Source organism: Nothobranchius furzeri, chromosome 8, assembly GCF_043380555.1.
Source record: "Nothobranchius furzeri strain GRZ-AD chromosome 8, NfurGRZ-RIMD1, whole genome shotgun sequence".
NCBI classification, from domain to species: domain Eukaryota; kingdom Metazoa; phylum Chordata; class Actinopteri; order Cyprinodontiformes; family Nothobranchiidae; genus Nothobranchius; species Nothobranchius furzeri.
Genome location: NC_091748.1, coordinates 76,280,800 through 76,292,825, shown reverse-complemented (window position 1 = coordinate 76,292,825; position 12,026 = coordinate 76,280,800). Strand labels below are relative to the sequence as shown.

The 12,026-nt window shown below is 42.6% G+C and overlaps 1 protein-coding gene across 2 annotated transcripts in view; it reads left to right on the top strand.

Annotated features, from left to right (window-relative positions):
* Nucleotides 1-11,642, top strand: part of LOC107392631 (dynein axonemal heavy chain 8) — a 73,097-nt gene extending 61,455 nt beyond the window's left edge. Inside the window, exons 76-92 of one of the 2 annotated variants that reach the window (XM_054752018.2) lie at nucleotides 23-128; nucleotides 219-471; nucleotides 2,289-2,479; nucleotides 2,551-2,672; nucleotides 2,753-2,868; nucleotides 2,952-3,154; nucleotides 3,459-3,532; nucleotides 4,286-4,438; nucleotides 4,541-4,696; nucleotides 7,225-7,341; nucleotides 7,420-7,521; nucleotides 7,624-7,784; nucleotides 7,876-8,032; nucleotides 8,113-8,265; nucleotides 8,466-8,655; nucleotides 10,968-11,089; nucleotides 11,260-11,642. In XM_054752018.2, coding sequence (XP_054607993.2) covers nucleotides 23-128; nucleotides 219-471; nucleotides 2,289-2,479; nucleotides 2,551-2,672; nucleotides 2,753-2,868; nucleotides 2,952-3,154; nucleotides 3,459-3,532; nucleotides 4,286-4,438; nucleotides 4,541-4,696; nucleotides 7,225-7,341; nucleotides 7,420-7,521; nucleotides 7,624-7,784; nucleotides 7,876-8,032; nucleotides 8,113-8,265; nucleotides 8,466-8,655; nucleotides 10,968-11,089; nucleotides 11,260-11,547 — 2,664 coding nt within the window. In that variant the 3' untranslated portion in view covers nucleotides 11,548-11,642. The remainder of the gene's footprint in view (nucleotides 1-22; nucleotides 129-218; nucleotides 472-2,288; nucleotides 2,480-2,550; nucleotides 2,673-2,752; nucleotides 2,869-2,951; nucleotides 3,155-3,458; nucleotides 3,533-4,285; nucleotides 4,439-4,540; nucleotides 4,697-7,224; nucleotides 7,342-7,419; nucleotides 7,522-7,623; nucleotides 7,785-7,875; nucleotides 8,033-8,112; nucleotides 8,266-8,465; nucleotides 8,656-10,967; nucleotides 11,090-11,259) is intronic. The other variant, XM_054752017.2, reaches the window with a different exon arrangement.
* Nucleotides 11,643-12,026: the final 384 nt, after the last annotated feature.

The window sequence follows — 12,026 nt, the reverse complement described above, 5'->3', positions numbered from 1 at the left end:
ACACTTCTATGTCTGTTAACAGGAACTAGAGGCAGAACGATTAAGGCTAATTGAGGATGTAACTGCCAATAAGAGAAAGACCAAGGAGTTGGAAGACAACTTGTTGGCTAAACTGAGCTCAACAAAAGGTGCTACAGTTACTGTTGCAGCCCACTGTCATCACTGAATGGGTTGGGACTTTTATTAATTACAAATAACTTGTGTTTGTGTGTTTAAAGGTTCTCTAGTTGATGATGACTCTATGATTTCCATTCTGCGCACTACTAAAAAAACTGCTGCTGAAGTTGGTGCAAAGCTCAGTGTGGCAGCAGAAGCAGAGATGAAGATTAACTCTGCTCAAGCGGAATATCGGCCTGTTGCCTCGCGAGGCAGCATCCTTTACTTCCTGATCACCGAGATGAGCATGGTCAATGTCATGTACCAGACGTCCCTCAGTCAGTTCCTCAAAATCTTTGATCTGTCCCTGGAAAGGTAGGCTGTTCCCAAAAATGGGTTTGAATACTTGTCTACACAATGCTTGTTTTAACAGAGAGCCAAATTCATGCCCATATGCTTCCGGACCACGGGTCCCCGGAAGAACGACAAAATGAACGCAAGTCGACGGGGCTAAAAACCCTATTTTCTAATTCCGCTTGTTTTGGGCCGTGGATTTCACATGATGTCCGTGATTTTTAAAGACACGTTTTAATACGAAGAACTTGTTTATTTTTGAACATGGGGAAACACTAATTTAGATTTTGTGTGAAAATAAGTCCAGGACTACAAATGCGCTTCACGAAAGTGACGTCATCGAACCAGACACGGAGAAAACTGAGGGTAAAGACGTGTAAGTTCAGCCAACTTAAAATCCTTCCTTCAGGAGGAAAGAACCACCATAAATCTGGTCATGTGGTGAGTAGCAGCTACGCTAGGGGAGAGGAGATTCTGTGCTTATTATGCTACTTGCCGATCTGATTTGTATAAATAGATTTGTATATAAATCCTCTCCCCCCTAAACCTTAATTCATGTGTGACCAGCCTTGGGGTTAAACTGGATGTTGACCTATCAATGAGTGCACATGTTAATGCCACTGTTCGATCCTGCTTCTTCCAGCTTCGTCGCCTTGCCCGACTAAAGCCCATTCTTAAGAGGCCACACTTAGAATCAGTGATTCTTGCATTTATCACTTCCAGACTCGACTTTTCAAACTCGGTTCTAATTGGTGTAAATGTATCGGTCCTAAATCGTCTGCAGAAAGTCCAGAATGCTGCAGCCAGATTTCTTTCTAATGCTAATAGATGCTGCCACATCACTCCCATTCTGGCGGATCTACACTGGATTCCTGTGCAATTTCGAATTCAACACAAGGTTCTAACTTTTACTTACAAAGCCCTGAATGGTCTAGCCCCCTTATACCTCTCAGAGCTGCTCACCCCCTACACCCCCCCCCCACCCACCCACCCCCGGTCACTAAGGTCTGCTGATCATCTATTGCTCATAGTCCCTAAAATGAGGTATAAAGCTCGTGGGGAGCGTGCGTTCGCCTTTGCTGCTCCCAGACTCTGGAACGCACTCCCTCTGGTGGTACGCCAGGCTTCTTCACTGGCACAGTTTAAATCCAGCCTGAAGACACTTTTCTTTAATTTGGCTTTTGGTCAATGATCGGTCTTTTATGCTGTGGCTCTTCTGTTTTACTGACTTCTGTTTTTATTGACTTCTCTTTTATTGGCTGTTTTATACATTTGTATTGTTTTTTAGGTGTTTCTATTTTATGACAGCTTTTATCTGTGTTTAATGTGTATGTATTTGTATTTTAAATGGCTTTTTAGGTTTTAACTCTGTGCAGTGCTTTGGTCAGCTGACATGCTGTTTTTAAATGCGCTATATAAATAAAACATAAATAAAATTGGATTGGATTGTAGTCATGCTAATTACGAACTTTTACAAGCTGATAAATCTCAAAGTAGGTGACCGGCGTGGTCGAAACCCCCATCATTAGTTTTTATTTAAATTGCAGTAAAACACGTGTGATCCAGGGTCTAAGGCAAAGCGGCGTTTTAGCCCCGTCGACTTGCATTCATTTTTTGTTCTGGCGAGGACCCGTGAGCCGGCCGGAAACTTAGGCTCCCTATTGTGGAGTGTAGAGCTGTGGCAGCATTTGAACTATAGACTGCTGCACACTCTGTTGATTACTTAATCGTGACAAATAATGGTCTTTATCTAATGTACCTCAAATGTGTAAGGCTACAAAAAACTGATTCCTGTCTCCTTTTTGCTGTTTTTGCTTCCACTTGTCTCATTTTTACAGGTCTGAAGTTTCCTCTCAAATCCAGATGCGCATTTCAAACATCATTGACTATTTGACATTTGAGGTTTTCAGATATACAGTCAGGGGCCTGTATGAAAACAACAAGTTCACTTTCACTCTTCTACTGGCCCTCAAGATTGACTTACAGAACAGAAAAATAAAACACGAGACGTTTCTGGTTCTCATTAAAGGTGAGAACACTGTCGCTCAGACGATGCTTGTCTGTCTCTGTCATGGCATGCTTTGCCCCATATTGTCTTAGGTGGTGCAGCACTTGACCTGAAGACGTGTCCCACAAAGCCATTCAGCTGGATCCCAGATATGGTTTGGCTAAACCTGGTGGAGCTCAGTAAACTGCCTCAGTTCAGTAATATTATAAGCCAGGTAAGCATTAGTTTAATGGGCTGTTTGTGTGAATGATTTGTACTTTATTCCGCATCAATCCTGCTAATGACATTTTGTAGGTGTCCAAAAGTGGGAAAATCTGGAAAGCGTGGCTTGGCCTTGATGCCCCGGAGAGAGCTCTTATTCCAGATGGATACCACTCTCTTGATGTCTTTCATAAACTCTTGTTGATAAGGTAGGAATCTGCTGCTGGGCCGCGTTGTGTGTTTAAAACAACCAACAAAGTAAAGGGAAGTGACCGTGTGTTGTTGTTCACAGGTCTTGGTGCCCAGATCGAACCCTGCCTCAAGCAGTGAAGTATGTAGAAGACTCTTTGGGCCCTCGGTTTTCTGAACCTGTGCTTTTGGACCTTCGCAGCACATGGCAGGAAAGTGACCCCAGCACCCCTCTGATTTGCTTCCTCTCTATGGGCTCAGATCCCTCTGTCCAAATTGAAGCCCTCGCTAAAACACTCCAGCTTGGTGAGTGTTTTTAACTGTCTGTCACAAAATTGTCTCAACTCTAAACATTAAGATGCATAATATCAAGGATTTAAGGATGTTTGTCATTGTAACAGCATCCCTGTGCATACATACGCCCCAAAGTCATGATTCCACTTCCCTGTGTTTACAAGTAGATCCCACACCAGTTTGGGTCAAATATGGGAATTTGGGTACTTTTTAAAAACAAGATGTAATTAATATAAATGTGTAGGATAAAGAAGCTACATTTGGGTTATATTTTGAGGTTCTCCATTGGTTCATTTAAACTCGCTTGTCATTATAGAATGCCGAGCGATTTCCATGGGACAAGGACAAGAGGTGCATGCCAGGAAGCTTGTCAAGACGTCGATGACAGAGGTGTTTGTGGAGCGATTTCAAGCAGATTTCATTTATCAACACTTTTTATCACAGTTGTCTAATCCAAAGAAAAAGGCGAAAGGATCAAATCCTGCGGTTACTTTGATACCTGGATCATTGAACCTAACCCCGGGTTTCCACAGGAGCCGTCAGCAGCACGTTACTGCAGCAGCACGTCATAGCTGCTGATAGGAACCGCTGTGGTCAACAGAACCTTTTCCACCAGAGCCGTCAGCAGCGCGAGTCGGCCGCGTCTCAGGAGCAGCATGTCGCGGCCTTTACGCGCCGGTTCTATTTTCTACGCGCGACGCCTCTGAAACGGGTCAAGTTCGACATTTTTGGGGAAGGAAAGACAGGAAATCGGACGCGGAAATGGAGAGAAGCTCCCGAGATTTTCAGAATAAAGAGCGTACTGCCTTCCGGTTGCTTTATTTTTAAAAAAGTTACTAACTGTGCGGCCCCGTGAGAAGTTATCACCTAGCTAGCGGTCTCCTTTGTTTTTCAGGTCCGTATTGGCGATTATAAAACGGACAGAACATAAAACACAAACCATGTTGTAGTTTTCTCCTGCTTGTTGTTGTGTTTACTGACGAAGTCACTCGTGTGACTTCGTGCTCGGTCGGTGACAGCTGCTCCCCTGCTGCTTCGCGTCTCGTGGGAAGGGCCAAGCAGCAGCTTACGCGAGCAAGACGTGCTGCTGACGGCTCCCGTGGAAACCCGGGGTAATCCGTAGCCTCTAATCTCTTTAAATAGGGAGGTTGGGTCCTTCTGCAAAACTGTCACCTGGGCTTGGCATTCATGGATGAGCTCTTTGAAACTATCACAGCTGCAGAGAGCAAGCACTACACTTTCAGAGTGTGGATCACTACAGAACCGCATGATAGATTTTCTATCGCACTCCTGCAGGTGACTCAGCTTTATGTCTTTGCTCCACATTTCACAAACATTTCTTTACACTGTGTGCAGAGGCAGACATAACCCCATTGCGTCTCTTCTCTCTACCCCCAGGCCTCTATCAAGTTCACCAACGACCCACCCCAGGGCATACGTGCTGGTTTGATGCGAACATTTGCAGGAATCTCACAGAGCAAGTTGGCGAGCGTTAACCTTCCCTTATGGAACCCTTTGCTGTACAGCGTGGCTTTTCTACACTCAGTTGTACAGGTACTCTCCATTCTGAGGACATGGTTGAGATTCATTTTTGCTTGGAGGTGAAGGAACACATGCCTGGCTCGTGTCAGTTTAAACCTTGTTAGACTGAATAGAAAAGTTAGAACACTTAAAGTAACAATGTGTCGTTTTTACCGTCTGATCTCTGCAAATATCCATCCAAATGTTGTTGAAAACGAATTAAATGATACCCCGTTGTTAAAAAATATTGGCGTCTTCATAACATAAAACCATAAAAATCGGGTCAATAATACATGGGAGCGGGCCCAAGGCCCAATCCCAATACTCACACTAACATCCTTGCACCCTTCAATTGCACAATCCTGACCAGGGGTCCGAGTGTGTAGGGTGTCCCAATTCTCAAGTGCGGAAGTTGATCCAACTTCATTTGCAGCCTTGAGCCGCACTTCACCCAAGTCTGCGTCGATGCGGACTTGGGTGATGTGTATTGCCCACAATTTCTCCAAGTGCACTTTGCTGAAGACTGCAGGGTAAGTATTGGGATTGGGTCTAAGTCTCTGGGCGACGCCATGTTAGATGCCATGTTTCCTTCTATGGGAGCCTGTGAGGACTAAACATATTAACTGATTTGTAACAAATGGTAAGACCTGGAAGGGTGTTGTGGGGAGGAATGCCCCCCCCCCCATCTAAATTTGAGTGGTGTTTTGTTGTTGGACTTCTGTTCTCAAACAAAAGTGAAACCAAACAGACGCCCTCAGTAGAACCAGCGACAACATCCAGCGGCGCTGCTCCGTTTCCTCCTAGGAAGTGCTTGAAGTCTCCTGTGAGGGAATAATTTAGATTCCCAAAACTGCTAAAGGACAAATTCAGGACGATGGCTCGTCCATCTGCAGAGCCGGCAGAAAAAAGTTGCAACACCCTCAACTTATCATCTCTGACATCATCACGCAGACAAATGACCTCCGAGTCAGATTACATTAGTGACTGAAGGGATTTATCTGTAACAAAGGAACTATCAGTGAACGAGGGTTCATTTAGTAGTGTTATTCTGTTTCCCCTGTATCTGGCTACAGCAAGCCATTTTAACATTTAATCAACTGCAGCAAGCCATTTTAACATTTAATCAACTACAGCAAGCCATTTTAACATTTAATCAACTATACCTCTCTGTATTTACTGTTCCACATTACAATAAAATCATTTATCCATGTCCAAATGATATATTTGCTGATGAAAATTGAAAAGAAAGATATGAACATGTAGAACTTTAATTTAAGGGTATTCATAATAACAGCTGCACTATTATGAATTTAGCTATAATTCATTAAGGTGTCTTCATCCTTCAGTGCTAATCCTGACCAGCTGACAACAGTTAAACTTTTTTGTCTTTTTACAGAAACTCAAACAGGCCATTAGGAAAATATAATTAAAGGTGTGGTTCACTGAAAAACTGTTTAAACATGAGTGTTTCATGCAGGCTGAACATGAAAATAGTCTCCTACACCTATCTCCTGCATTAGCTTCTGATAGAAAACAAACGGTGAAACTCTAGGATCAGAAATCCTGACAGATCTACATCACACTGTCACTAACATTCATGGATTCACCCGTCTGGACTCACGATGGGGAAGGCTGTTGTTGGTTTAGCGTCCAGGAAACAGCAGAGAACGCCTTGGCTAGTAGAAGCTAACCATTAGCATTAGCAACTCCACCACACAGCAGAACTCCTCCAGGCTTGTGTTATTTGTGGAGATAAAACATCAACGTTGCAGAACAAACAGAGTCAGTGGTAGAGTCGTGTTGCTGTTGTAGTGGCTTAAAGCTTGCTTACAATGATTTAGGTATGTGCTGCCGGCCATCGCCACGGGAACAGCACATCGTCACTTTAAGGGTTGAGTTATTTTGATAAAGGTCTGTTGGTTTACTATCCACCTGTTGTGACTAAGCTGTGTGACTAATAGCTCAACATATTTGATTCCAGGAAAACCAATTAAGTTCTAAAGTAAGGTGTTCTGCTTTACGCACATTCCTTTCTTTTCTTCCACGTTTTGAGAAAATTGGCCTTAACTCATTCACTGCCAATGACGACTAAAGTCGTCATTTGCATTTTTTTTACTGTGTGGGCGTCGGACGAGCCCCCGCACAGTGAAAACAAACATCTCAGCTCTAAAGCCGATCTTGATCCACGTACGTCACATGTCACGTGCTCAGGAAGCAGAACATCCATGTGTTAGGAGATCGTTTTGGGCCGCTGCTGTAAAAAAAGTGAGGCGCCAACCGGAAAAGCTTCTGCCGATCACAATTCCACAACGGATTATGAAAGAACGATAACGCTCGAAACGTGCGGATTCTTCCTGATGTAAGAGGCGAGTCTCCGCTTTGTTCTGGTGTCGACGTCATCCTAGCGCGCAACGTTCTGTCACTCTTAAGAAAGCAGTAAAATCATTGAGAATCGCTGGCAGCGAATGAGTTAATATCCGATCTCTGCTTTTCTGTGGGATTTTTCATTTTTTCAGCCTCCGGACTAATTTTACACATTGAACTTTTTTCTGCCTTTTAAGGAACGGCGCAAATTTGGACCTTTGGGTTGGAACATACCTTACGAGTTCAACTCGTCTGATTTCTCATCAAGTATCGAATTCATTGAAAGACATTTGCTTCAGTGTGGTCGCAAAAAGGTGAGGATCATTTGAGGCTGACGTGATATTTTCTTGTTTTCTTGCCTTACTCAGTGGTTTGTGCCTGTTTGCCTGTAGGAAATTTCATGGGTAACTGTGCAATACATGATTGCTGAGGTGCTGTATGGAGGACGAGTCACAGACGACTACGACAAACGTCTTTTAAACTGTTTTGCTCAAGTAAAATTCCTCATCTTGTATTATTTATTTATTACGTTCCCTTAAACTCTACGTTTGATTGTAATAACTGTTACAACACTGTAATGGATGCTTTATTTATAGGTATGGTTCAGTAACAAGATGACTGACCCAGATTTCTGCTTCTACACCAACTATGGAGTCCCTGTGTGCAAGACGGTGGAGAAGTACCTGGAGTACATCCAGGGCTTGCCAGCTGTGGACTCACCCCAAGCATTAGGGCTGCATCCTAATGCTAATATCACGTAAGCAGAGGCCCGTGTCATTATGAAGCAGTGGAACTGCTGCTTGCAGCGTTTACTTCTGTGTCTCTATCTGGTTTTAAATGTTTACCAGATACCAGACAAACACCTCTGCAGAGGTTCTCGACACAATCACAAATATTCAGCCCAAAGAAAGCGGAGGGGGCTTGGGGGCAACTCGAGAGTCCATCGTTTACAAAGTGGCAGAGGACATGTTGAATAAACTGCCCTCTGATTACGTGCCTCATGAGGTCAGCTTATTTCATTACGTAGATTTTAGCCACTGGTTCTTTCCTCCACTAAATCTAAATTCTAACTTGACTGGGTTTAGGTCAAAGCCAGGCTGCAGAAGATGGGAGCGCTCAACCCGTTGACCATCTTCCTGCGTCAGGAGGTGGATCGGATGCAACGAGTCATCTCTGCGGTGCGCACCAGCCTGACTGACTTGAAGTTGGCCATCGATGGAACCATCATCATGAGCGATGTAAGATTTCTGTTTCACACACTAATCGCATGATGTAGTTTCATTTGTTTGCTTTTAAAAATAAATGTTTTAATAGTGTTCATGCTTTATTTAACACCGTGTGTAGCAATCATTCTCAGATGTTATGATATAAGTAAATAAAAACAGCCTTTGTCAGGATTGAAAGTGCGGTGAAACTGCTCGTCCGGACTTTTTTCTAGAACCTCCGCGATGCCTTGGACAATATTTTTGATGCTCGTGTGCCAAACCTGTGGAGGAAAATGTCCTGGGAGTCTTCCACTCTGGGCTTTTGGTTCACCGAGCTTCTTGAGAGACACAAGCAGTTCTCTGATTGGCTGTTTCAGACGACACCAAAAACCTTTTGGATGACAGGTTTCTTTAACCCACAAGGTGAGTTTTTTCCCCCCACTGAGGGGCGATAATGGGCTTTGCTGTTGTTTTCTATTCTAAGTAAAAATCACTTCAGTTTGTAAGCTGTAACTGAAGACTGGGAGTAGACTTTCTTTTTCCTGTTTTTGCACATGTTCAGTTTTTTTACCTGTTAGCAGAATAAAAAACCACTGGATGGATTTTAGTTAGACTCAGAATGTAATCGGGGAATAAACAAGTCAACAGTTTAACATATCTGACGTTGTAATTGCATCTGTCCGTTTGCGACACGAGTTCTAACAAATTACCTGAGATCTCTAAACCAAACCTGCAAATAGCGATGGGTACCGAATTTGGTACTTTTTAAGGTACCGACCGAATTCCATAATACCAACCGAGCACCGATTCACGTCATTTCAAACGGTGCCTCGTTTCGGTACCCATCCTTCATAACAAGAACTTGCCTAGACAGCTGCGCATGCGCAAGAGCGTCATGTCGTCAGTCGCTGCGAGCGAGTTGTAAACAGAGCAGCATGGTAGAAAGAACGCACGCTAAAGCTTGGGTCCACTTCACTAAATGTGATGGGTAACTGGGTGATGATGAAACCAGCGACAACGATCTAAGTCAGACATCCTCATCTTAATCTGCTCCGGTGGTAAATAAAATGTTTAAGATGACGTTAGCTTGATATGTTAGCTTCCGTTCCGCTAATGGTGCGTTCACTTTCTTCTCGGAACTCCGAATTTCCGACTAGAAAAACATGAACGCGCTCTAAAGTTTGTCTTCACTTTACTAAATGCGACGGGTGATTGGGTGAAGATGAAACCAGCGACAACGATCTAAGTGTGAGGCATCATCGTTTTAATCTGCTCCAGCAGCTAAATAAACTGTTTAATATGCCAAAATATCCCAAATAATAAAAAGGCAAGTGGACAGATTGACCTGAATATGTGACAACATATAGACAAGTCTGCTGAGGAATTCGTCTTCATTATGAGAACTTTCATAAGGCATATATATATACATATGTGTATATATATATATATATATATATATACACATATGTATATATATATATATATATATATATATATATATATATATATATATATATACATATATATATATATATATATATATACACATATGTATATATATATATATATATATATATATATATACACATATGTATATATATATATATATACATATGTGTATATATATATATATATATATACATATGTGTGTATATATATATATATATATATATATATATACATATATATATATATATATATATATATATATATATATATATATATATATATATATGTTTAGTATAACACATTTCTTATCCTCACAGCTGATCTCCAGACCTGTAGTCCAGTCCACCTCCAGTCTGATTACTCTGACCAGCTGGTCATATCTTCTGTTGCACAGAACAGCCACTCCTCCAGAAATTCTTCCCCTCACCAACTTGGTGCTTCAGTGGTAGATTCCCCTGCCCCAACAAAGTCTTTATGCAAAATGTTGAGATCCTCTAAATCTTGCTTCGCTAGAAAGGTCTCCTGAATACACAGAATATCACACGTGTCCAATAGCTCATCCACCACCAGATGACGTGACTTGTCTGCCTCTGAATGACCTACTCGTAAGCCACGCGCATTATAAGATCCAACATTTATGTTCATATATTTCAGTTAATTTTGCCTTCTGCCGGCACTAGGCTGAACGTCTGCCATACTAAACAAAAATAATCAGTAAATTATCATATAGATAGTAAAAAGTTAAACCAAAACAGGAAATTGGTGTTAACCTTTGACCTCATTTTCCACCTGTGAACGAGTGAAAGGTAGAGCTAGCGGTAAAATGGATCGGTGTTTGTTGCCCACATTTCCACGGGTTCAGTCAGAAACGAATGAATGTTTGGAAGTGATCTCAGACCCACAGAAACCTACGGATCTGGATGAAGAGAGTGAACCCTCAACCGCCGCAGCAGTCCAGGGATTGCTGCTGGAAATGCTAACGCTAACGTTAGCTAGCCTTGCAACACTATAGATGGTTTTCTGTGTGGCTGTATGTGTTTATGATTTCATGGAAAAGTCAGTGATTGTTCATATGTTTATGATGTGTATTAATGATTGTTTCAGGTGCACGCATGTGTATCTGCTAGTGTTGAAGGTGTTTTAGAGAACAATAGGTACGCATGACCACTTCCTTCATAGCACCTGCAGAAAAACATTTCTGGAGCCGCCACTGCTAACAGGCGCTGCGATATTCTTTTCTTCAAGAAATTGTTGGGCTTTGATTCTGTTTTGTTGGCTGTTTGCAGGTTTCCTGACAGCTGTGAGACAGGAAGCAACCAGGGCTAACAAAACCTGGGCTCTTGACACAGTCACACTTAGCAACAAAGTGCTTAAGGTGTCAGCTGAACAGATAACGGCTTCACCAAATGTGAGTAAACTGTCCATTTCTGCTCATCTGGTGTGTTCTGTAACACCAGGGCCAGTAAATGCTCTCATACAGCGATGGAGAGACAAGATGAACAACCATTACATCGTCATAATTAGGAGATTTTTGTTGTTTTAGAGAGAATGTTTGGTTATTAGCAACCTTTCCTACAGGAGGGAGTTTACATCCACGGTCTGTTCCTGGATGGAGCTGGCTGGAACTGGAGGAAAATCCTTCTGGAAGAATCCTCTCCCAAAGTTCTGTTCTCACCCATGCCTGTGATCCACATGTTTGCTGTCAAATCTACTCAAACTGTGGATCCAAAGCTTTATGTCTGCCCTATCTACAAGAAGCCAAGGCGCACCGACCTGAACTACATCACTGCAGTGGTGCTACCCACCGTCCTGTCGCCAGACCACTGGGTTTTACGTGGAGTTGCCTTGCTCTGTGACAGCAAGTAACAACAGTTAGCTTATTATCTTACAACAGTTCAAGGGTTAAGTGCAAATTGTGTGAATGGTGTTGTTCAATGTTCATAATTGAATAAATGTTTTCAGTTTCAAGTGTTGTGAAGTTTTTTTACTGTTAGTGGCACAAAGAACAAGGTGATGGCATTCGTTTTTGTGCTAATCGGCATATCAGGACTACGTGGTGACGTGGTTGGTCTGTTGCCTCGCAGCAAGAATGTTGCAGGGTCGAATCCCAGCTGTCAGTCGTGGCCATGCTGTGTAATTTAGAGAAAGTGAAAGTGTTGACATGTTTAACTCATTCACTGCCAGCGTTTTTCGCCGTTTTTACAGTTTTTTTTTAAGAGTCACAGAGCGTTGCGCGCTAGGATGATGTCGATGCCAAAACAAAGCGGAGACTCACCTCTTACATCAGGAAGAATCCGCATGTTTCCAGCGTCATCCGTTCTTTCATAATCCGTTGTTGAATTGTG